The 25,139-nt window shown below is 38.3% G+C and overlaps 1 protein-coding gene across 1 annotated transcript; it reads right to left on the reverse strand.

Annotated features, from left to right (window-relative positions):
* Positions 1 to 56: 56 nt before the first annotated feature.
* LOC108673491 (adipokinetic hormone/corazonin-related peptide receptor variant I-like) lies at positions 57 to 14,683 on the reverse strand (the record flags this gene model as incomplete). Its single annotated transcript, XM_047885698.1, has 7 exons — positions 14,191 to 14,683; positions 11,784 to 11,873; positions 6,661 to 6,730; positions 4,976 to 5,036; positions 4,100 to 4,307; positions 944 to 1,070; positions 57 to 192 (listed from the first exon to the last, which is right to left on the reverse strand). Coding segments are annotated over exons 1-7 (1,185 nt in total), but the record flags the coding sequence as incomplete, so codon positions are not given.
* Between the last annotated feature and the right edge of the window lie 10,456 nt (positions 14,684 to 25,139).

Consider the following 25,139-nt stretch of genomic DNA (forward strand, 5'->3'; position numbering starts at 1 on the left):
GCCTCACCTTAGTCTTCTGCTTGCAGAAGTTGAAGATGCCGTACACTAGGCCTCACCTTAGGCTTCTGCTTGCAGAAGTTGAAGATGCCGTACACAAGGGGGTTGGCGCACGAGTTTGCACAGGCGAATACGAACAAAGTCTTCTGCACGCGCTGGTCCAGCCTTTTTGCCGCTTCGGGAGCGAAGCAAAACCTAATGCCACGAAATTTTACATCTTATTATTGATTGATCGACTTTTAATATAAATTTCATCACACTATAATCATCCACGAAATTTTGAGAGCAAAATCTACTTACTAAAAAAACAATTACCAAACTCAAGAAAATTTTCTCCAGAAATACATTGCGATAATGGAACGTTTCGTGAGAATAAAATTTTTCTGGCTGCAATTGGTGTAATGAATTCTCAACCCAATACTCCTTGTAAATACCCTTGTTCTGCTTTAATACCAAGTCTTCCAGTTGCACGAACTACAAAAAGATTGAAGAGAGAAACCTATTCTCCCGTCATACCTACTGCCTCATGATTCATTCTCACATATAACATTGGCATAATTCTTCAACTAATGAATATTCATTCACTTGTTCACGTAGTTCATGTTCAAATATTCGAATAATACATTCGAGTTCGACTATTTTATATAGAATAGAATTCGTAGTGCTCTGACGCGTTATGAATTTACACAAAATAATTTGCCCAGATGATATAACAAAAATTGAGGTAGCCAAATATTGGGATAGTTTGCACTCTATCGAGCTAAATAAGACATGTTACCACCCAGCACCGCACCACCACCCAGCACCGCGCTACACCGCACCACCACTCAGCACCGCACTACATCGCACTACCACCTAGCATCGCACCACACCGCACTACCACCCATCACCGCACCCCAACGTAAAACCATCCAGCACAACACCGCGCTACCACCCATCACCGCACCACAAGCTGATGATGACGTATGGTGTCCAGCAGATGAAGAAGGCAGCGACGATGCTGACCGTCATCTTGATTGTGCGCGCCTTCGCCTTGCCGAGGTAGCCGATGCCGGATCTCCTGATCACGCTCTCTGGCCGCAGGAATTAAAGGAAAGAGTTATGTAGTGTTCTGAGGCGCAATAATAGGCAGTGTTGTATTCAGTCCATCAATTTTTTTCGGACATCTAATTTGCATCCGGACCATCAAATTGTGTTCGGACCATCACATTTTCGAAGATACAATTTTTTTTTGAATTTCATTCAGTTGGATTATTCTCATTCCAGTTTTACTGAATGGGCAACCACATAATAAGTTTTATTTATTTTTTTGTACTAGGTCCAAGTCATGGAAAAGTTAATAATGGGCCAATAAGGCCCATTATTCTTTCTTAATTGTGAATCAGTCCCATTATTCACAATTAAAAAGCTGTAGGTGCTCAAGATAAAAATTGGCATTAAGCAGATAGGGATAAAATCAGGCAGTTAAGGCTCATTACAAATATCGAGTAAAATTATAATCAAATAGTCGTGCGTTCAGGATAAGAATCAGCATTAAGCAGATATGGACCAAGTAAGGCAGTTAAGGCTCGTTGCTCTGCTTTATCATCACGGATCTTTTCTACGGACGGAAATTCAATGACGCTACCCAGTTAAAAATCCAAGGCGTATCGCCGGCGTGTTTGGGTAGATTAAGGTAGAGACGCTCGGTTGGGGCGCCCGAGTAACATCTCCGCATCATCGGCGAGATGTGTATAAGAGACAGGCCGTACACTAGGCCTCACCTTAGGCTTCTGCTTGCAGAAGTTGAAGATGCCGTACACTAGGCCTCACCTTAGGCTTCTGCTTGCAGAAGTTGAAGATGCCGTACACTAGGCCTCACCTTAGGCTTCTGCTTGCAGAAGTTGAAGATGCCGTACACTAGGCCTCACCTTAGGCTTCTGCTTGCAGAAGTTGAAGATGCCGTACACTAGGCCTCACCTTAGGCTTCTGCTTGCAGAAGTTGAAGATGCCGTACACTAGGCCTCACCTTAGGCTTCTGCTTGCAGAAGTTGAAGATGCCGTACACTAGGCCTCACCTTAGGCTTCTGCTTGCAGAAGTTGAAGATGCCGTACACTAGGCCTCACCTTAGGCTTCTGCTTGCAGAAGTTGAAGATGCCGTACACTAGGCCTCACCTTAGGCTTCTGCTTGCAGAAGTTGAAGATGCCGTACACTAGGCCTCACCTTAGGCTTCTGCTTGCAGAAGTTGAAGATGCCGTACACTAGGCCTCACCTTAGGCTTCTGCTTGCAGAAGTTGNATATATAGCAGCCGAAACATGGTCGTAAGTAGCAGGCGGCCCCTCGTTTGTAAACAACCTTAAAGTCTCGCGCAAAATATCGCCGATGGTCGCAGAGCGGCCCGTCCATCGCCTCCCGCCGACGAGCGCAATATCGCCGAGATTTGGGAGAAGCGGCCAATCTGCCGTTGCGCGCTCATAATCGCCCTCCACGCCGATAAACAACGGCGCCACGGCCTTAAATTTTAACTGGGTAAAGTCCCCATGAAAAATTTCTTTCTTAATTAGATTTTTTGTCAGATTCTATCTCCTAGGTTTTCGTGAACTAAGTCAGTTGGTCTATTCTTTATACGAGTTCGACATTTTTATGTTGAAGAAATGGCACTTTGCTTAAAAATCCAATAGAGCAGAGCCAGTTTTTTCGTAATTCATTGAGCTATATTTGATTTAGGCACTTCTTCAGCTATTTTGCAAAGGATAAACCCTCCAAGTTTTCGGTAGCGCGGGAAACAATTAAATTTTAGAGACCTTCCAGAATTTAAATTCGGACTCGACTAAAATATTTTTTTTACCTCCGCTGCGAATTGCAGGGCTACAATTCTAACGGAACGAAATTTTTTTTGTAAGTGAAGCTTTGAATTGAAATTTCTGGTATGGGGTCGAAAATTGATTTACATTTAGACTATGTTGAACTTGATCGAATTGGAAGGGAGCTTTTGGTAGTGAGTATATATACATGTATGGCAAGCGTGTGCACAGCCTCTAACAAAAGTGTAGCATTGCCGGCATGTGAAGTTTTTGTATTGAATTTGTAGCATGTGAAATTTTTGTATTGAATATGACTTAGACAAGAAATAAAAATTGTAGACAAAATGATTTGTATTCAAATTTCTGAAGTGCTTATTTCATATAAATTATTTGAATATTCCTGAAAATTTGTATCTAAACACGAGCGAGAAAGTCATCAACAAAAAACTGATATCCCGCATGGCAATTGTTGCAAATAAAGATTTTTATGTCATCAGAGCAAACGAAATATATTCACTAAGCCTAAACATAACTGCCCCCTTCGCCCGTCAGAGATCACAAAATTAGCTTATTATTTTTTATTATTATTATTAAATTATTATTATTATTATTAGTTATTAAATTACTATTATTATTATTAAAAGAGGCGCGGCTTCCAGCGCAGCGGACGATTTTTTAAGCTTCTCTGTGAAATTTAGGAGAAATTTGTCTTCAATGATGATCGACTTAGTGTCTCAACTCAAGTACTTATTGCGTCTAACTTTTTTGGAATACATAACATTTGAAATGACTTAATTTGAAAATTTTATGTGCCATTTCGGTAGTCCGTGATTGCCTCAGTTTGCGGCCAAACAATGAAATGAGTGGCTCAATCATTATCTGAATAACGATGCAGTTTTTTGCACATATAGCGGTCATATACTGGTCTAGTTTAGCCCAGTATAAGGCATTTTCAGTGTCGCTATTTGGACAATTTGACTCATTCATTTTTAGATGCTTGTCATCTAGTTAAGTGGGTTCTTCTTTCTTGAAATATACCTGAGAAATGACTGATAGTTTTATTTAATTTTGTTATTCACTCGTAATTTAGGACAACGATTCCAATTATTCTACCGCTGTATCAACGTTACCAACTAATCCACGTGCAAATTAAACTGATTAAACTGATAAATTTTCCAGCACTGATGCGGCAGTAAATAAATTGATACTGACATCGATTAGCACGATGTTAATAAGATTTAAACTACTATTCCAGCTACTATAAATCATGTTGGTTATTCGATGAATAATGAAATAATTCACGCAGCAGGACTCACCATCAGCGGTGAGTTTAGTCTTGCGGACGATAGTGATGACGATGGCACCGTATGACATGACGATGATGGTGATGGGTGCCACGTATAACATCGTCAGACAGAAGAGGTTGTACACCATCTCATGACGAAGGGACGGGAAGGAACCGAACGTCACGCACTGACGGTAGTGCCGGTGTACCTCGTGGCTGTCCACGTGGAAGATCAACATCTGCACCACAACATAAAAATAATTTAATATATTGATCTATAAATATTTTTATCAAGAAATAAACATTTAAATAATGCGTGGATATTAATTTTTTTCATTTTGCGTGCTTATTTGTCGATGGCAAACTTTAAGAAGAATTCATAAAGAAAATTGAATTGTTACGTCCTTCGTATTTTTGATGACAGTCACTTACAGGAAATTTTGAAAGTTGTGAAGTAAAGCTATAAATTAACACTTTTTAAGGCGTTACTTTCTCTACGGCGTTGGAATAAAATAGTTTTGTTTATAAAGCTATTACCAGTCCCATTTTATAGTTTAATGAAAGCATCTGACGGTGTTTAGGAACGAGAATTTTCTGCCAAGGGCACAGGCGGTAAAGTCCACATGATCCAAAAGCTGTAAAGTCCACAGGATCCAAGATAGCCCCTGACACTTTGAGCAAGTTTAAAACGAAGCAATAAATTATTCCAAAAATCATAAATAAACTAATTCATGATCCCCGAAAAATTCTGAATTGCCCATGCAATTATCCATTCTAAATTACACATGCAATTATCCATCCTAAATTATCCATCCTAATCTACCCATGCAATTACTCATCCTATAAATTCTCCATGCAAGGCGTTAAAAAGTTGCCAGTTTTGCCCCGCCTGAAAGTGGCCCCCGACCTGTGGCACGGAGCAGCTGCAGGCTAAGAGCCGCGAATAATTTCCCATGCAATAATCCTTCCTAAATTGCCCATGCAAGAAGTGCAAAAGTTGCCAGTTTTGCCCCGCCTGAAAGTGGCCCCCGACCTATCTATCCAGATTATTATCAATATTATCCTATCCATATTATTATCAAGATTATTCTATCCAGACTTTTATCAAGATTATTCTATCCAGATTATTATTAATAAAGCACTGCCTACCAATCCAGTTAAGAAAATTAAATTAGAGCACTGCTTATGGTTATTTGAGATATAAACTGAGTTCTCTCAGAGGTTCAAAAAGTTAATGGAGAGTTTAAATCATTTTAAATGAGTATTTGATACAAAAGACATTTTAATCGCCGTGGAAATTGTGTCTCTATTGTGCCGTATACGTTGCTGCGTCACTGCAATGTCACTTCACCCACTGCAGCTTTACTGTACTGGAAGTGACCAGGGCCTATACTTTAAAAAAAGTTAAGAGATCGTAAGTTCATCAGCCAGTCATTGACGGCCTTTCAAGCTAAATCCACCAATCATAGAGAAGAAAATAGAGCGTGAGTACTTACGTTCACTTAGCGAGTTTTGAAAGTATGGCCCCGGATCGAATTCTTTGGCAAAATTCACGGCGGAATATTGTCACAATTGTTTGCAATTTAGCCTGCCTGGGCCCCACAAAAGTGCTCACAAGGCAGCGATCATGGGTTCATGACAGCAATATGCTAACAATGCGTCTATTTAATCGAAACTCGCACAGGTACACGTAGCAGCTGAAGTAAACGTACCAGTCGATTTCGCATCAGTGATTGGTTGGTTTAGCTTGAAAAGCCGTCAGTGATTGACTGGCAGAGTTACGAACTAGTAACTATTGTTTATAGTACGGCAAAAGTATAAATAAAATTTATTTCGACAGATAATAAAGCAATTAAAGTTACCCCGATTTACGTTGAAGCTTGAATTTGGCGCGCCGCTTTACGATAGCCGCCCCCGGATCCAAATTTGCTTGCCCGAAGAAACTGTTACAGGCCGCAGTGAATCGGAAGAGTTGGCTAAGTTGTAGCACTGGGGCCATTCTTTCAAAACTCGCTAAGTGAACGTAAGTACTTACGCTCTATTTTCTTGTCTATGATTGGTGGATTTTTCGTGGAAGACCGTCAATGATTGGCTGATGAACTTACGATCTCTTAAATTTTTTGGAAAGTTTGGGCCCTGGTCGAGTGTGAATAGAACTTAAGGAATTAACAGCTCACTGAGCACACATTAAATTGTTTTTTTCAACTATTAAGGTAGCCGACGATAAGTCTTTGGTGTTGTGAGCGTGCTAGCCGTTGCACAGCGTGATCGAGGCAAGCATTACAATAGAATTCCATTTGCATCTCGTGTGCTTCTTTTGGTTCCACCGCCCACGTAGAGATTTTCAGTTGAGGAGAAACCATTAAATTTACTCAAAACCATTCAACTTTCGAAGAAAAGTAAAGACATTCTTGGTCAATGAATATTGCTGTAATGCCATAATGGACGGCGTCAAGGCAAAGTTACGTGCCATTATAATATAATGCGTTGTCTGTCAATGGAGACGTTACGTGCCATTATAATATAATGCGTTACCTGTCAATGGAGACGTTACGTGCCATTATAATATAATGCGTTACCTGTCAAAGTCACCTGATCGGGCAGATCAGGATCATGACCGACGTCAACTGATCGGGCAGATCAGGATCATGACCGACGTCACCTGATCGGGCAGATCAGAATCATGACTGACGTCACCTGATCGGGCAGATCAGGATCATGACAGACTTCGCCTGACTTCAAAATGTAACTGAGCTATTTCGAATGAACTGGCAAGTGAGGTAATTTAATCAACGTTAATAATGATATTTAGATGGGGCAAGGCTTTGGAAGCAACAACGTGAGACGTCGTTTGTTTGAGTCGCCTGAACAGTTTTTACGAAAATATTTTAACTTGAATCTGTCGCATTCAAATTTCATCAACTGAAATCCGACTAGCGGGATAAATTCTTGTGCGTTTTATGTACGTTGTGAAGCCCGAAGAGCTCTTCAATAAATACAGGAAGTGAATTGGAAGCTCTAGGGAGCTTTTCGAAGCCCAAGTAAAGATTTTATGAGACCTCTTAGTCAAGAGAGGCGAACTCGAGGAGAATAGGCCCGCATGAACGGCCTGCTGGAATAGGATAGGCCTGCATGAACGGCCTTCTGGAATAGGATAGGCCTGCATGAACGGCCATCTGGAATAGGATAGGCCTGCATGAGCGGCCTGCTGGAATAGGATAGGCCTGCATAAGCGGTCTGCTCGAGAAGCACCGCCTTTAAAATCTTACCGCTTCGCAGGGATCTCACCGAATTTCCCACGCCCAGATTGCAAATCGCTGCTGACTCGTCAGAGGCGTTTTGGGGCGCACAGGCAAACCCCGGCGGCAAGAATAGGAAGGTGTCGAAGTGGTTCACTTTACCACACGAATGGTTATTGCGCAATTCTTTGTAAATAAGAGGAAGCACCAAGTAAGAGGTGGAATATAATGGGTGGGATCAATTATGAAATGATATCAATAAAATTTGTCACTAGTAATTAAGGTGTGGTACCAAGAAAAATGTGGAATATAATGGCGGGCCCCAAATAAGAGGTGTCATTTATAGATAAATAAGAATTTTGGAGTCATTTGTAAATAAATGGTAGAAAATGAGAGGTGGTAATTGAAGTGGAGGAAGAGAAAGCGTTGTCATGTGTTATGAGAAGACAGGCAAAGCAAAGAAGAGCCAATTGTTGATGAAGAGGAATGGGAAGAAGACGCTGATTCATTCTGGCCTAATACATGAGGCAGGTTCATAATAAATAAAATAAATTAAATGTGTGATTGAGGCTAGGATATCGTTTCAAGCCTCGGCTTCTGGAACGATAAACAGTAACGACCGTTGCTTGAACATATAAATAATCACGAATTACAATTTTATATTTGTAGCCATGAAAACAAAGTTTTCAATGCACGGTTAACGAAGAAATTAAATTCTCTTTCGTTCCCGCATTATAATTACAACTAAAACGACAATGATTACTAATTACAGCTGCTCGTTAATGCAGCTAATTAACCAGAACGACACATTTTCAGGAGCAATTTGGAGACCATGCATTGAAATGAAATTTACGTAAGCACCGCCTTGGAAATAATATACCTCATAACGTTAAAATGAAACGACCTTTTAGAGTTTCAGGATCAATTCAACAATTTGCCGCCAGCGCCATCTTTAGAGACGTAAAATCAAAGTGCGTGGCATCTGAGCGCGACGATCATCTGGCAATACCGCTATGAAAAGCTGTACGGTAATTTGGGTGCCACATGGCATTTTTCCGGCCACATTTGACGACTTAGGTCTTTTCGAATGACGCTGGCTGTCAAAAAATTTCCTAAGGACTAAAGCTTATTATATATTTTATTTAATATATCATATATAAGTATATTATTATATCTTTTCAAATATATAAAAAATAGATTGTTGCACCAAAAATAACAAATGTAACGATAGATATTTAAATGTGGCCAATTTTTAATTGTTTTCAGAGTGGGTTTGGCCGCTAGCAGGGATACTTGGTGTAATGGTTGCCTCTTAACGACCCAGTCTTTTTAAGCGCCTGCTAACGAGGGTGCATTTCGAGCTATTCAAAAGTGTCATTGTTGAGATATTTTGACTTGCTTTGCACGACGTGGTTTATTTGGCCATCTCCAAATTCTCATCGTAATTATAATAATAATTATTGAAGGTTTAACTGCAGCAGTGCATTATAATATTGAAGATTTATCAGAATTATTACGTACAATTCTGCTAACAATGTGTCATAATCACAGCAGCATAATAAGGTATATTTGAAATAAGTAAACGTTAAATAAAGTTTTAAATAAAAAGAACGCCGTCATATATAGAGAAAAACCAGATTAATCTTATTGATTGAAAGAAAAGTAGACGCTCAATGAGAACTGTATAGATGGTCACAGAGAACTGTATAGATGGTCACAGATAACTGTATAGATGGTCACAGAGAACTGTATAGATGGTCACAGAGAACTATATATTGAATCTTGATATTTTGCTAATAATTTAATATAATCAAAGCAGCATAATAAGGTATATTTGAAAGATGTAAACGGTAAATAAAATTTGATATAAGAATAAAGCCGGCAAATAAAGAAAAAATAAGGTTAATCTCATTGATTGACAGAAAAGTAGATGTTGGATGAAAACTGTTCAATCGGGTTACATTACATTCACATTTTTTTCAATTGCATGCAAATAATAATGATAGTGATAATAATGTTGATGAATGATGAGATGTCCCATGAATAGATGTAATCGCTTATATTTGTTAGAAAAAACTTAGTCGTGTCGAGTGAAAGATAGACTGTATACAGATTTTGAGATGTAGAAATATAGAATTAGTTTACGTTGCCATGTGTTTGTTGACAATAGTTTACTACTAAGAGTTTACTTTGCCGTGTGGTTGTCTACAACAGTTTGTTAAGAGTTTACATTGCTGTGTGGTTATCTAAAATAGTTGAATATGAGATTACCTTGACGGATGATTGTCTACAACAGTTTACTAAGAGCTTACATTGCTGTGTGGCTGTCTACAATAGTTTAATATGAGTTTACTTTGACGTGCAGTTGTCTACGACTTATCCATTGCACATTTTCTCACTGTGACCAGATCCTCTCTTTAGAAGTCAAGATCCACTTGGGGAAGAACACAAAGAACTAGCATAACGATTCAAATTTTATAGCATCTCAAGATTTTCTGGCCAAGATCTCAAGATTTTGTGGCCAGATCTCAAGATTTTCTGGCCAAGATCTCAAGAGTTTGTGGCCTAACGAAAATTTCGTCAGTTTGACGGGATGCTCGACTGCGGTTTTCATTTGCGGGTTTTCCGCATTAAAGAAGCTCTGTGAATTATTTTTGTCGGAGCTGTCTTCGTTCCTTGGCACATTTTCATTTTGATGCGACAAAGAAATTTTTTATGAAAATGAGATGAAATTTTATACAAGTTATTAGAATTATTTGCAGCTTGAAGCTAATTTAAGTCTGACATCTGAAAACTTCAATAAATTAATGCGAGACATAAAATGATTGTTAGGTATCAACTCATACTGTAGGGCTGCTACTGAAGTGATGAACTCTGATGAGTCTGATGTGTTATGATACTATGACTCTGGGTCAGGATATTATGATACTATGACTCTGGGTCAGGATATTATGATACCATGACTCTGATGATCACGTTGCTTGAAACAGCGATGCGACACTTCAGAGGAAAGATCGCTTGACCATTGACTGCAATCTTTGACCGAAACAACAAGCACAAACAAATTGTTATTTCCTTTAACGAAAGCTTCATATAGCTGCTCTATATTAATTAAGGGCTAAAAGTCATAAAAATTAGGACTATTTACGATTCCTTCCTTGTGATAAAAATTTAATAAAGCAGCATACGGTTACATCGAAGCCCCATTTTTCGCTGGGAAGCAAAGATCTGCAAAGACGCAGCGTTGAGGCGATATTTTGTGAGCTAAACATGCTGATACTCGAGGCTATTGATCCTACAAATGAGGCGATATTTTGTGAGCTAAACATGCCGATACTCGAGGCTATTGAGCCTACAAATGAGGCGATATTTTGTGAGCTAAACATGCCGATACTCGAGGCTATTGAGCCTACAAATGAGATTTGCCGGGAGCTGCTCCAGGCAATTGCTATGGGCAATAAAAGCTGCCATAACAGCGCTTGCAAAGCTCCGGGTGCCATCCACGTATTAGATCTATGCATCATTTTACACAAGAGCAAATTTAGAAGAAAAATCTTATATTTTTTGTTTAATTTTCCGTATAAACTTTCTAACGAACGGGTCTGAGTTTGAAAATAAATAGGGGTTGGAAAATATATCTGGGCTTGAAAATACGCCGCATGAGCGGCGTAAAATAAAATGAAACCTCTGATTTCTTCTTAAATTTTTAAGGTTTGATGGTTATTTTCATAATTCTTCCAACAACAATTGGTCTCAATTCACAGGAACATTTAGCCAAAAATTTTATTCATGACATGACTAATTTCATTGTCTTACTCGCTCATAATCAATGACAACTCTTCCTTAACATCAATGTTTAGGCTTTTTATTATTTTCAAACTTTTATAATGTATTGCTTCGTGAGTAATTAGCAGCTTGTCCGATATCCTGGTCATGGAATATATTCAACATGAAAATGAAAATGTCGTTATTCCGAATCCTGTCATCCAGAATCCGATCAGCTGAACTCCCGTCATGACGAATTCCGGCTTCTTGAATCTCATCTTCCCAAATCCAGTTAGTAATTTTGAAGATAATTACGCCAATTAAAGCAAATCCTCTTCTGATTTAAGCACCAGCTTTTTTAGTTTTTGCTCATTTCGTTTCAAAATTAAATGGGATTAAAATATTATTAATCGTGTCTTCCCTATTTGCTCAACTTCCAATGCTATGAACACTGAATTTGAATTTTTACGCAGCATCTTTTCTTTAAATGGGTTTTCGTCACAATTGGTTAATACTCAAATCAAGAAATTCATGTCTTGACAAAATAATGAAGTTGTTCCCGATTGTGACAATAGGAATCTGATTTATTGTTCTTTCCAATACCTGTCTCTTATACACATCTAGATGTGTATAAGAGACAGGAGCTAAACATGCCGATACTCGAGGCTATTGAGCCTACAAATGAGGCGATATTTTGTGAGCTAAACATGCCGATACTCGAGGCTATTGAGCCTACAAATGAGATTTGCCGCGAGCTGCTCCAGCCAATTGCTATGGGCAATAAAAGCTGCCATAACAGCGCTTGCGAAGCTCCGGGTGCCATCCACGTATTAGAGCTATGCATCATTTTACACAAGGGCAAATTTAGAAGAAAAATCTTATATTTTTTGCTTAATTTTCCGTATAAACTTTCTAACGAACGGGTCTGGGTTTGAAAATAAATAGGGGTTGGAAAATATATCTGGGCTTGAAAATACGCCGCATGAGCGGCGTAAAATAAAATGAAACCTCTGATTTCTTCTTAAATTTTTAAGGTTTGATGGTTATTTTCATAATTTTTCCAACAACAATTGGTCTCAATTCACAGGAACATTTAGCCAAAATTTTTATTCATGACATGACTAATTTCATTGTCTTACTCGCTCATAATCAATGACAACTCTTCCTTAACATCAAGGTTTAGGCTTTTTATTATTTTCAAACTTTTATAATGTATTGCTTCGTGAGTAATTAGCAGCTTGTCCGATATCCTGGTCATGGAATATATTCAATATGAAGATGTCGTTATTCCGAATCCTGTCATCCCGAATCCGATCAGCTGAAATCCCGTCATGACGAATTCCGGCTTCTTGAATCTCATCTTCCCAAATCCAGTTAGTAATTTTGAAGATAATTACGCCAATTAAAGCAAATCCTCTTCCGATTTAAGCACCAGCTTTTTTAGTTTTTGCTCATTTCGTTTCAAATTAAATGGGATTAAAATATTATTAATCGTGTCTTCCCTATTTGTTCAACTTCCAATGCTATGCACACTGAATTTGAATTTTTGCGCAGCATCTTTTCTTTAAATGGGTTTTCGTCACAATTGGTTAATACTCAAATCAAGAAATTCATGTCTTGACAAAATAATGAAGTTGTTCCCGATTGTGACAATAGGAATCTGATTTATTGTTCTTTCCAATACTTCGGTAAAGCATCTGAGACTATGGCTAATGAATTGAAAGTTTTGATCAATAGATAACTTCCGAATGTAAATCTGCAAGTGATATAGGTGAATAACTTCAAAATCAGCTCGTTATTCAAGTATAAAGATGCTCTCCCTCCTTTTATGCGTTCGTACCTAGTTTATAGATTCAGTTGTGCGCAGTACGCATCAGCGTACGTCGGTATGACGTCTCGCAATTTTTACACTAGGCTGGCGGAGCATAAGCGCAGAAGTTTTAGAACAGGAACATTATGTGCGCAGCCTCCTCATTCAGCTGAGCGCGTCTATGCCGAGCAGTGCAATGATCCGGTGTCCGATAGTGATTTTAGAGTTCTAGCTTACACGACCGGCGTTGCTGACCTACGGATTTTAGAATTCCTGTATATTTTTAAACAGAAACCTAGTTTAAATGCAGCCTTCAGGTCCTATCCCCTTGAAATTGTAAATAGATAGGCCTGTTAACTTATGTGTCTTTTATTTTGTCAACTTACGTTTTTATCTTCGATGTGAATTTAGTGTTCTAATTGATTCTGCTTTTATAGGTTTTGAACTTTTGAATTGACGATGGACTCCGAAACGATTTGATTCTTAAGAAATGGTTAATAAAGTGGCTGTTTTCTTTGCTTTTAAATTTCTGATAAACATGAGATTTGAGCAATCTAGTAATTTTAATACTCTTCCGTCCCACGTTGAGCACGGAACTTCCAATTCAACTTCTTTTTTTTGTCAAGTTTATTAGAATATTATATATTTTCGAACAAAATTGATGAATGTAAAAATTGCATTCCAATCTTTTAAATCCACTCTCACCTCTGATTATTCAATACTTCGTAATTCCACCGCTGCAAATATAACTTCATTATGAAGTAATATCCCTAAACGATAACTATCGCGGATGCAAGCCCTAACGGCCACTTTAAATATGCGGCGCCTGGTTTCAAACAAACTCATAAATGAACTGTGAAGAATATCTAAGTAATTAATTGGTGCAAGGTTTTCTTATGTATATTTATCCATGTTTGTGTGTTTGAAGCCTGACACTGCAAATATTTGGGGGCTGTTGGGGCGCGTATCCAGGATACTTATCGTGTCGGGATATTGCCTGGACCTGAAGCTTTATTCTTGGAGGGAGAATATGAAAGGATTGGAAGGAAGTGATGAAAGAATTAGATCCTGAAATGAAATGTTTTTTTATTTGGTAAATTTAAATGTGATTTAAGCGACGCTAAATATTTTGTTTCATATTTTCAAACAAGAATAAATTTGGAGACATATCTTCCATTTAAAATGTTAGTTTGTAGGATTATTTATTTCATTAGAATTCATACGCCACTTTATTATTCACGGGATTCGCGATTAAGGGGATGGATTCCAAAATTTCAACAATTATCAATTATTAATAATCTAGAATACTTACAATGAGATCAGCGATAGCAAGATGCAGAAGCATGAAGTTGACCCGCGACTTCCTGTGTCGCCGTGAGCCCGCCAAGATGGCACGAAGAACACACATGTTCCCGACCACCCCCACGACCATGATGACGGTGTAGCAGGCGATGAAGATGACAGTGCCGTCGTTGAACTGCATGTCCTCCGGCAGCTCAGTGACATTCAGCGGCCCTAGGAGGTCGTGGGTGTTGGAATAGAATTCTGAAGACATCGAGGATAGTGTGGAGGATAGTGTTGAGTTTGGGTTCTCCACGGCCGCATCAACTGCAATGAAAGCCTCTTGGTCCTGTGGTGACGTTGGTTGTTGCGGGTGATAAGTGTTAGTTACTTGAGATGTGGTTGGTATAAAATAGGACGAAGTACCCAGAAGGTCTGTTGAAGTGTTCATCGGGTTCTTCATGGTGGATGTTGCTTGAGTAACAAAGTTCGAGATCATGTTCAACACAGACACGGCCATCACAAATGATCGAATTCAGCCATTATTAATGGGAGTCAGACAATATTTATCACCGTATGCAAAGATTTCACTGTAGGTAGAATATATTTATTTACGTATACCGAGATTCTCTGTAATAAAGTCTATGGAGTTCAAAATGATTAATGATGATCATAATTTGTTAGAATATTGATGAATTTGCTAGCACAAACTGTATAATTAAAAAAAATCTGAGGAAACAATATACCCTGATTCCATATCTTTAATATAAATCAATATAGAAATGCTACTTCTCTGAAGCTTCTTATCGTGATTAAGTGGTAAATGTCTGTTGTTTGTTATGGTATAGTGGTTATTGTTGCATTGAATGATCGTCGTTCACAAGAAACTAATGAAGGATTCTAGTAAATTTATTGTTGCTGTACATTTTTCAATTCATTATTAATAATAATAGAGATCCTACTAAAGATTTGCATTTTCCGCGTACAAGTTAAGAAGAAGGTTTTTGAAGATTTGGCCACTACATGCAACACAAATAAAATGGTTCCGCATGAATGTTCAAACCGCGTCTTTATCCATTGATCACATTCTTTGTTGGTCAATAATGACGTTAAAATATTTTTATGTTCCTACAAAAATAATGTTAAACAACTTAACATGGTTCATAAGCAACTAAATGATGGGAACTTGCTATAGGGTAAAGTACGGTCATACTGTTGTGGGAGAGCTTACAACATATATACGTATGCTACCCGTCAATATTGTGGACGCGATAGTGATAGGGAGAAACTTCAATTACTAAAGCCACATAGCTTTATTGAGAACTGAAAAAAAGGTAAATCCTAGCTTGCCTAGATTACCATTAGTCCCTATAGACACGACATGATATTAGGTACAGTAAGTAGCCCGTTTTACCGGAGACCAAACTCAAAATACATAAACACGCGGATGACCCATTGCGAAATAATGATACGAAAAGCAGCAATAAACATTTGTGTTACGAAGCCCAATGCCGCAGTTGAAGAATGGGTCTGTACCTCAACTCGCGGCAAGCGGGAACTCCCGACTACACGAACTATAGGGTTCCTCCTCCAGTGAAGTTTATTCGTTTCAGGTTTTCCATCACAGTGGGACTTCCAAGGAACTTCACTTAAGTTCTCTGAACCTCGAGCCAGAAGGTAAATCCGGTGCCCACGTCCACCTGGAATATCCATCAAATACACAAAATAGGTTTAATATTATGGTCTAAGCTCGTCCACAAAATTACAATCGATCGGGGGATATATGCCAGTATATATCCTAGCATTTCCACATCAAATCCACAGAATAGAATTTTAAACCAAGATCATCGTTAGGTCGCAAACCATCTCACAAGATGCATAGGCTTACCCGCCACTCAAAGAGATCATGAATGTCACATCTGCTGTATTCTAATAACAATAGGAACAATTTTCGGTATTGAATCTTAATAAAATTACGGAAATCTTCAAAAATTCACGCAACACGAGGTTGTAGTTGTTGTTGTTGGTTGCGACCGTCACGCACGCCGGGGGGCAGGCTCTGGTGGCGGGCGGGGGGCCGAAACCGGAAGAGGTGGGAGGTGGGCGAAGGCAGGGAGGGTGGCCAGGAAAGCCGCTACCTCCACGGGGCTGTCCCACAGTGAGGAGACGCCGAGAGACGTGGGGAAGGCGGGGCAGACGAAGAGGTGCTGAACAGATTGGAGGGGATCCCCGCACTCCGGGCAGGCGGAGCTAGGGGAGCGTCCGATCCTGGCGGAATAGGACGCCAGGGAGCTGCAGTATCCCGAGCGGAGCTGGGATAACGCTGAGAAACCTGGTCAACAAAAGCATAGCCAACACGAAAGCATAGCGCAGCTACAATACAATTATGTTTTAACTTCAAAAAAGTGACCCTCATACCCGTCCATAATAAAAATGTTGAACAACGGCAATACTCTATTTACTCTATTATTTTTTTAAAAAATCGCTCGAAGCTCACTATAAAAATTTCAAAAATAAATTTGTTAATTTTTTCCGTGGCGCTGCGCATGCATTGAACGCAGAACTAACTCTCGAGAACAAGACTGGAAAAATATAATAGGATATAAAGTTTCTTGTCCATTCAAATATCATAAGAACAAATTATAAAATAAGTGGCAATTCTGCTGAGCCTGAAGCCAATTGCGCGCGAGATGAGTTTATTGCAAATGAACGAGCCGCGGCATACACAGCAAACTCTATCTGGAAGTGGGCTGGGAAAAATTATAGTCCGGCTTCAAATCCCTCTAGGAATTTAAGGTTTCTATAATGAATATGATTAATGTTTACTATTGATGCTAGTCATGAAGTTTCGGTGATGCATTACAATAATGAACTCTCTGACTGTCTGAAAAATAACTGAAAAAATGTATATATGGCGATACTTCATATAAATTTGTGCACTAAACGCAGCTGGCAATGTCGTGCTTACAACTGCTTGAGATGTCAACACGAACCTTTTCTTCAATTCCCGAAACTTCTAATTTTAATTTAATCGATTCATTCTCGAATACTCAGAACGTGAAATTCGTGTATGCTCCGAACGTATAATTCGTGTACGCTCAGAAAGTAAAATTCGTGTATGCTCCGAACATATAATTCGTGTACGCTCAGAACGTATAATTCGTGTAGGCTCAGAACGTATAATTCGTGTACGCTCTGAACGTATAATTCGTGTACGCTCAGAACGTACAGTATAATTCGTGTACGCTCAGAACGTGTAATTTTTGCACGCTCTGTACGTATAATTAGTGTATGCTCTGTACGTACAATAAATTATTCGTGAATGCACTGTACGTATAATTCACGTGCTTCCCAAGCGTACTATTCGTGTTCGCCTCAAACGAACAATTCGAGCGCGCCCCATACGCACGCCACGCTTAGACCTGCTAGACATCAGGAGCAATATTGATGCTTCACATCGGACACTGAATCAACGTTGAATTAAACGGGTTTTCTTTGAATCAGCGTTAATTTTACGCTGTTGTGACGTCATTTGCCTGCTGGGTGATGTCATTTGCCCGTAAAGCGTCCAGTGATCAGTTGTTCTAACTCATCATCCTGCCTTCCCCCGATGGTTCTTCATAATTTCGTACAATAAATTGAGCACTTTCATACAAATTTATCAAATTTTTTATCTTTTGATTATCATCGACATCGTGGAATTCATTTCTCCGATTGTAATACCATGAGAGCTCCTACAGCGTTCAAAAATTCCATATTTCTGACAAAATATTGTCTGATACCAACTAGGCCACAGAAGTGAGGGGAGGGGTTAGAATTTGTTGTTCGCTAGCAAAACTGCATCAGGATGACCCATGCTGCCTGGCGTTAGGTTCTCGCTGGCTGGCAATGCCCCAAGCTCGCAGGCACGCACGCTGTCGCATTCCCATCTAAAGTTCCAGCAACACGTCACTTAGCCGAATGCGCAAGAAATTCTTTCTAAACCTGAACTTTTTAAATACCTAATGACACATCCTGCTGTTAGAAACTTGCAACTAATGACTTGAGTGGTTCATGCCGATGCGAAATGAGTTGTGACTGTCTGTTTAAATCTGTTTTCACGAATTGGAAGTAGCTTAATTTATTGCACATCTTTTTCTTACTGTATAAATTACCAAAAATTTCATGATTTTTACATTTGAATGGATTGTGATTATATTAAAAACTATCCATATGAAGCCGAAGTTTTCAGACTATTAATTAGACATTTAACCAAGGCTAAAGGACCGGCATGCTTTTTTATCTTTATTGAAAAACACAATGGATTAATTATGATATCATTTTTAATGTAAATAGCTTAGCTACAAGTTTTATTCTATATTCTATATATACAAGGAAAAGAGCATTTGGCAGGATTATTCGCTAGCACCAATCAAGAGAGTTGCGTCCCGAGATAGCGCGGCGCCTCTAAAGAAGCAAACGACAAATTTTCTGGCGCGATTGAGCAGCGTTTTTTCCAACAGACATTCATTCAAGTCGAGGCTTGGATCCGAATTAGAGAATCCCGTCGCTTTTATTACGAGATTCTGAGTAAAATTAGGCCATTGAAGAGCAAAAAAATAAAAAACAAAATTAAGACGACGATCATGTGCGCTCTACTGCAGTTTAAACGTGGCAACATATATTCTAATTGCCTGGCAGATACACGTAGCGGAAATAGACAATCCGTGTTGCTGTACATGTTGTCAAACATGAGGCAGAATTTTTTTGCGTCAAATTTTACGTTAGCATTCGATGCGAGAAAATTTTATAGAAAAATTTCGATGCGTCCGAACGCATTTTCATTGCGCGCAATTATTCCATGGAGATCATAATGCCTATTTTATATATATAAACGAAAAGAGACTCGATAAAACACATCCAGTACGAAATTCCTATCTGTATTTCGTTTTGAAATTGTAATCTAACATTTGATTGTTAACCTTTTTTAGGCATAAAATGAATTCAGGCAACGGGAAAATCACATTTATATGATAAATCTTACTCTTCATTTTTCATTGTCAGAATTTACCCATCCAAAATAAAGTTGATTAAAACTGATAAAATAAAAATATTCCCAAGCCAATATTTTAGAGTAAAAGTTCCATCCAACATACGTTGCAATATGTGAAAACTTCTTATTCGTTTTTTCAAATGAATTTATACCGATTTAATTTTAGGTTTCAATTTTTTATTCAATCCTTTCCACCTTTCCTCCAATCCTTCACTATTCTCCCACCAAGAATAAAACTTCAGGTCCAGGCAATATCCCGGCAAGATAAGTATCCTGGATACGCGCCCCAGCAGCCTCTTTATATTCGCAGTGAAAGGTTACAAGTTCACACGCAAACTGTGACAAATGTATGTTTCTGACAAAACACTTTTAATATTGCCTTGGTTAACATTATCTATGATTAATCATATTAATAACTAATATTAATCACATGTAGTCAATGGAACGTACAGAATTTTTAAGCAAGAAACTAACGCTGCAAATTAATTCCTTTTTCGTCTGATATATGCATACCAATTCGGAACCTACTTAATGCTATTTTCACATGTTAACGAAGAAGAGCATGGACACTGGTTAATTTTTACTCAAATTAAATATTTCAGATTTTGCGTAGAAGTGGAGAAAAATTCATGTAAATCTGAGTGGCATAAACTATGGAGAGGAATCTAAATTCATTATAAAAAATTTTGTTGATTATAACGATTGGTGAATGCTAGCTAAGCTCGCTCTGTACTAGTTTGCACTCGAAGCTGACTGAGATGCGACGGTCATGACAGGAGCTCGGCGCTACACACCTCACCCGACGACGCCCAGCGGCGCACTGACCACCGATCATCTTCATTCGTTGCCAGCATAGAAATATGTTCAAGAATTTCTTAATGCCGGAATAGTATATTGAAATTTTATATAACATTATTAGTACTATAATCAAATAAAGATTACAAGCGTGTAACGACATGACACTTGACAGTGAATGGTTAAAAGTTGGGTCAACATATGAGTTTCCAGCTGGTTTGAAAGACTTTGAAATAGTGCAAAAATTCGTAATGATTCAAATAACCCGAAAAATTCATTGAAAGAGTAGATGAATTTACACTGAATCCTTGTGATATTCCATCAAATGTAACTGCTACTGAATATACATACATATTTAAGCAGCATTGAGCTCAACAGCGACAGTGTAAAACGACCACGATTCCGACGCGAACTTCGGTAAAGTCTACGGTTTTCCAAACTAATATTTCAGTATATTTTACTGTTTGCAAAAGTTCACCAGTAGAAACATTGTGCACAAACAGCTAAGTTTAAAAACGAATCTTTATTTCAAATAGATTTTTCTATTTTATTTCAGTAATTTTGTGTTAATATAAATAACTGAGACAACTTAATTCAGCAGTTTAAAACGCAGTTATGAAATCAAATTACGAGAAATAAATCGACTCTCTAGGAATTTAAATTATTGGTCCATCAAAGTCTGCTCTTGGGCCAAACTGGCACCCGCCCCCCCCCCATGAAGGGTCGACTCATGTTCCCCCACGACCGTAAACATAACGAGCTGCGGGGGGGCGTCCAATTAGCGACTTCCTGTGATCAAACAGCCAATCAGAGGAGACCTTGCTTACTGCTGCGGCATTTATGTAAATAATTTATTCTATCTTGCATGGTTCTTTGATTGGTGTGTTGCAGGCAAGTATGAATTTCATAGCGAGTTATACACATGACGCAACATAATCTTGGATCTGCTTGTACGGCAAGACATGTCAAATTGAACTTTTATATAACAATTTATTAATAAAGTGGAGTTAAATTTGTCATATAGATATTCAGAATAATTTTTTTAGTGCATAGAATTATTTAATGCTCCTACAAATGTTTAATGCAACAAAGAACGCATGCTACACAGCAAACCATTGTTATAGTTATTCGATGAAGTTCAATTTCCGAACAACAGTGAAGCTGATCGCATGGTAGCGAAGTGTATTCTCTCATATGGATGCTCGAGTGAATGGTTTCATATCTATTTTTTGTGAATTAGAACCCAATTTTTCAGTTCTAGTGGCATCGATTTTCCTTTTTTATAAAAATGAATTCTCGATTTAAATCAATTAAGTAAACGGCGTCTTCGCCTTCCTTTTGGAATTAATTTAATAAACTATTTACTTCAAATACACTTTTCTGATAAATGCATAACAAACTTTAATTTATTTTAATCACGTGAATGGTGAATGGCGTCATCGCCTTTCTTTTGTTATGACGAGTAACCTCCAATTTCATTCCAACACGTGTATGGCAGCATTCCTATCATTATTCTTTAGTCAAAACTGAGTTAATTTTTTAATTATTTTGACCCTACAATTTATTTGAGGCAGTCCAGCGTAATAACGAGGAAATGACGCGTGAGAGAGACAATAAAATCGGTTCCAGAAACCGGGAAAAAACTGGGGCACGATCCGTTTCTGTGGGTACAGTTTAAGTCAAATGGTGAGATAAAATACGAGCGAAGCAAGCAAATACTATATTCAAGTAACTGAAATGAGGGCATTAAGGCTTGAACCTATACTTCTAGGTTCTGGTCTTTAATGGTGCACCCATTCGCCAGACGTCGGATGACAGGACAACAGACGTCGGATGACAGAACGACAGACGTCGGATGACAGGACAACAGACGTCGGATGACAGGACGACAGACGTCGGATGACAGGATGGCAGACGTCGGATGACAGGACGACAGACGTCGGATGACAGGACGACAGACGTCGGATGACAGGACGACAGACATCGATGAAAAGCCGACGGACGTCTAACGAAGTGCTGCAAGTTCGATGCTCGAATGTGAACGCTTAAACTTGAATAGGAAAATTTATTAATATTTGAAGATACTTGAACAGTTTGCTGGCTGTTTGGCTGTAAATGGAGAGAGACCATATGAATCGTCACAACCAGACACATGATCAAATTGTATCGTGCTGCTTCCATTAACTATTCATTTATATGCTAATTTATTCACCGAGGTTCAAATTTCTAGGTTTAGTATAGCCTAATATGTTCAGTTAAACTAAGATTTCTAAATCTAAGGAAGCCAGTGAAGCCGTGACCGGTTAGGCCGACTTCAGCAATACTTACTATTTGGTTACTTGGTTAAGATGAGGAGCGTCACCGACTGAAGTATTGGCGCCCCATATTCAGTAGTCTTCGGGGAGCATTAAATGTTGTCAAGCATGTTGATGTCCTGGAGGTACTTGATAATTATGTCAGCAGGACTTCAGCAATACAACTGAAGCTGAAGGCGCGACTGGCAGAAGCCGGCTAAGCCGCTGCATGTGGTCACGTCTTATAAACATGAGTGGCATCGTTTATGACAATTGGTTTAAAGAAGGAAGGGTAACTGGTGGTAATGGTAACGTCGTTATACTATTTTATTGTGTTCAAAAAGTAAAGCCCGTTTCCATAAGTTTGGGAATCATTTTACTCTATACGTGGATGTTCAGGATAGAGCTCATTCTAAAAAAATGCGTTTAAAATTACTTTTTAAAGACAACACTTCTAAAGAGGCCGGTATATTTAAATAAATACTTAATTATATAAAATATTTATTGTTATATTTAATTTTTTTAATTTCTCAAATTATTTTTTCTATTTTGTTAATCGATTCATGCATTGTCTCCGATTTTACGCAAGTGTGCAAAATTTTAGATCGATTGGATAGGTAGAAAGGTGTTAATATCATTATAAGATTTGTAGCAGACAGACAAACAAGAAGTCAAATTAGAGGAAAGATTTGTAATAAAGTCAATTTGTCCGTTTTTTCTTGTTATTTTAATTTGATCGAAATTAAACCACTCACAATAAATAAGGGAATACAAATTGAAAATATCCTCGACTCCAATTTTACTTGTTCGCACTTTCTGATTAATAAAAAATGATAAAAAATTATAAACACAATATAATAAGAATATATTTAAGATTATCGACACTTTTTGAACGCTGAAATTCAGCGAAAACATAGCGCATTATAGTCGCTTAAATAAAGCCAACACGATTTGCGTTCTTGCCTCCTGACGTCAGTCGAAGATCTGTCTTCATCAGCTCGTGTAGTCTTTAACGAGGAACGTTTGTCTGTTCAATGTTCATTCGTGAAGAGCGTATGTTCTTTGCAGGGGAATCCGTACTTTGTGAACTGATTAAAAAACTCTCGTGAGCACGAGTTGCCAAATTTATTTATTTGGAAAAATAGACGATTAAGAAATATTATTCTCACCCGTAAACACATAAAATTTAGGCTTGAAAACAAATTTATATGAAGCATTTGTGTAAAATGATTTCTTAATAGACCGTGAAAAAAATCTTCAATTAATTAATGAATCTTCGCTACTGAAAATGTAGTAAGAAATACATGAAAAATTACAAATCTCAAGATTTATACAGACAATGATTTACGAGCCTACATATTTTTCATATCGTGTACATATATTTTTGCCAAAGTTTGTAGACATAGGTGTTTGTTGTAGGCCTGGAACCACGAATAAATTGGCGTTGTTTAGGTGCCCATCCAGGATACTTATCGTGTCGGGATATTTATTACCTAGACCTGAAAATTCAGGCAATTTCGTACATCAGATTTCCATACCCGCTCCCCACCAGGTCTGAGCCACGGGGCAGTGACGCGAGGGAGCGAGGCAGGATACGCGAGCAGCTTCATACGAATTTAGATGGAATTTATTCATACAAATTTAATGACACATGTAGTGAATACATGTGTCATTACACTGGTCCCTTCACTAAAAGTTTTCCTGCAATTTATTTCCTTATGCTTATGAGGAACACAAAGACTTACACACCACCGCCCTACTTTATCTGATAACGAGACATTTATTCAAAGCTATTATATTGTATTCGCGACGCATGCTGATGGTAAATGTTTCATTAAAGCCCCAACATCAGTGAATGTAGGGAAAACAGAGTTGGGTTCTCTATGTAGTCATGGGTATCAAGCTTCAAAAATACAGACATTCAAAACACTTCAAAATTTTTTGCATAAATAGTACATCATCTCTGGTCCAGCATGACGATGTATTTGCCGTTCAAATTTTGCAGTTAGCATTACTCAGCAAGTGAAGGTTAATTGAAAGTTGTTAATCTTAATGGTTAATTACAAAGTTCTAACAGGGTAACTCATTTTACGATATTTTAAAACTTTAACATTTAGGCCATCATCATAAGAGTGACTGGGGGACGCTATGACCTGCATAATGAGCCTATGTCTATGCAGTGGCCTCTTGTCTATAGGCTGTTATGGATAGCCAGGTTTTAGTGATTAATTAGAGCGCAGACGCGCAAACAAGCAGTCAGAAAAATGAATGGGTCATATTGTCTATAAGCGACCCACATCCTGTTCCTGGCACTGATACGCCCTTATATTCCTGGCAAAACTGGGTTAGATGACATCAAAAAGTGCATTGAAAATTGGACGAAGTTTAACTCGTCTCTCTGCTTGTGGCTATTGAACGCCAGTCTAATGTCGATGCCGAGCAGGTGTCCATTTACAAATGAACATCATTAGCATTACCAAGTTAAACTGATGCTTTTAAAGCGAATATAATAATAAAAATTGCTTAACCACAGAATTTCCTACGTCGTCAACCAATTATATTTTTATGATGTTATCTAAGTCTCCATTAATGTTTCCGTATCTCTAAAGAATACAATTGATTCAAATTCCTTGTGGTTGCATATTTTAATATTGCACGGTAAGAGAACGCTGTGCTGTACATAGTTTCATTGCACGGTAAGAGAACGCCGTGCTGTACATAGCTTCATTGCACGGTAAGAGAACGCCGTGCTGTACATAGTTTCATTGCACGGTAGGAGAACGCCGTGCTGTACCTAGTTTCATTGCACGGTAAGAGAACGCCGTGCTGTACATAGTTTCATTGCACGGTAAGAG

This window comes from Hyalella azteca, unplaced genomic scaffold (genome assembly GCF_000764305.2).
Source record: "Hyalella azteca isolate HAZT.00-mixed unplaced genomic scaffold, Hazt_2.0.2 contig2793, whole genome shotgun sequence".
Taxonomy (NCBI): Eukaryota; Metazoa; Arthropoda; class Malacostraca; order Amphipoda; family Hyalellidae; genus Hyalella; species Hyalella azteca.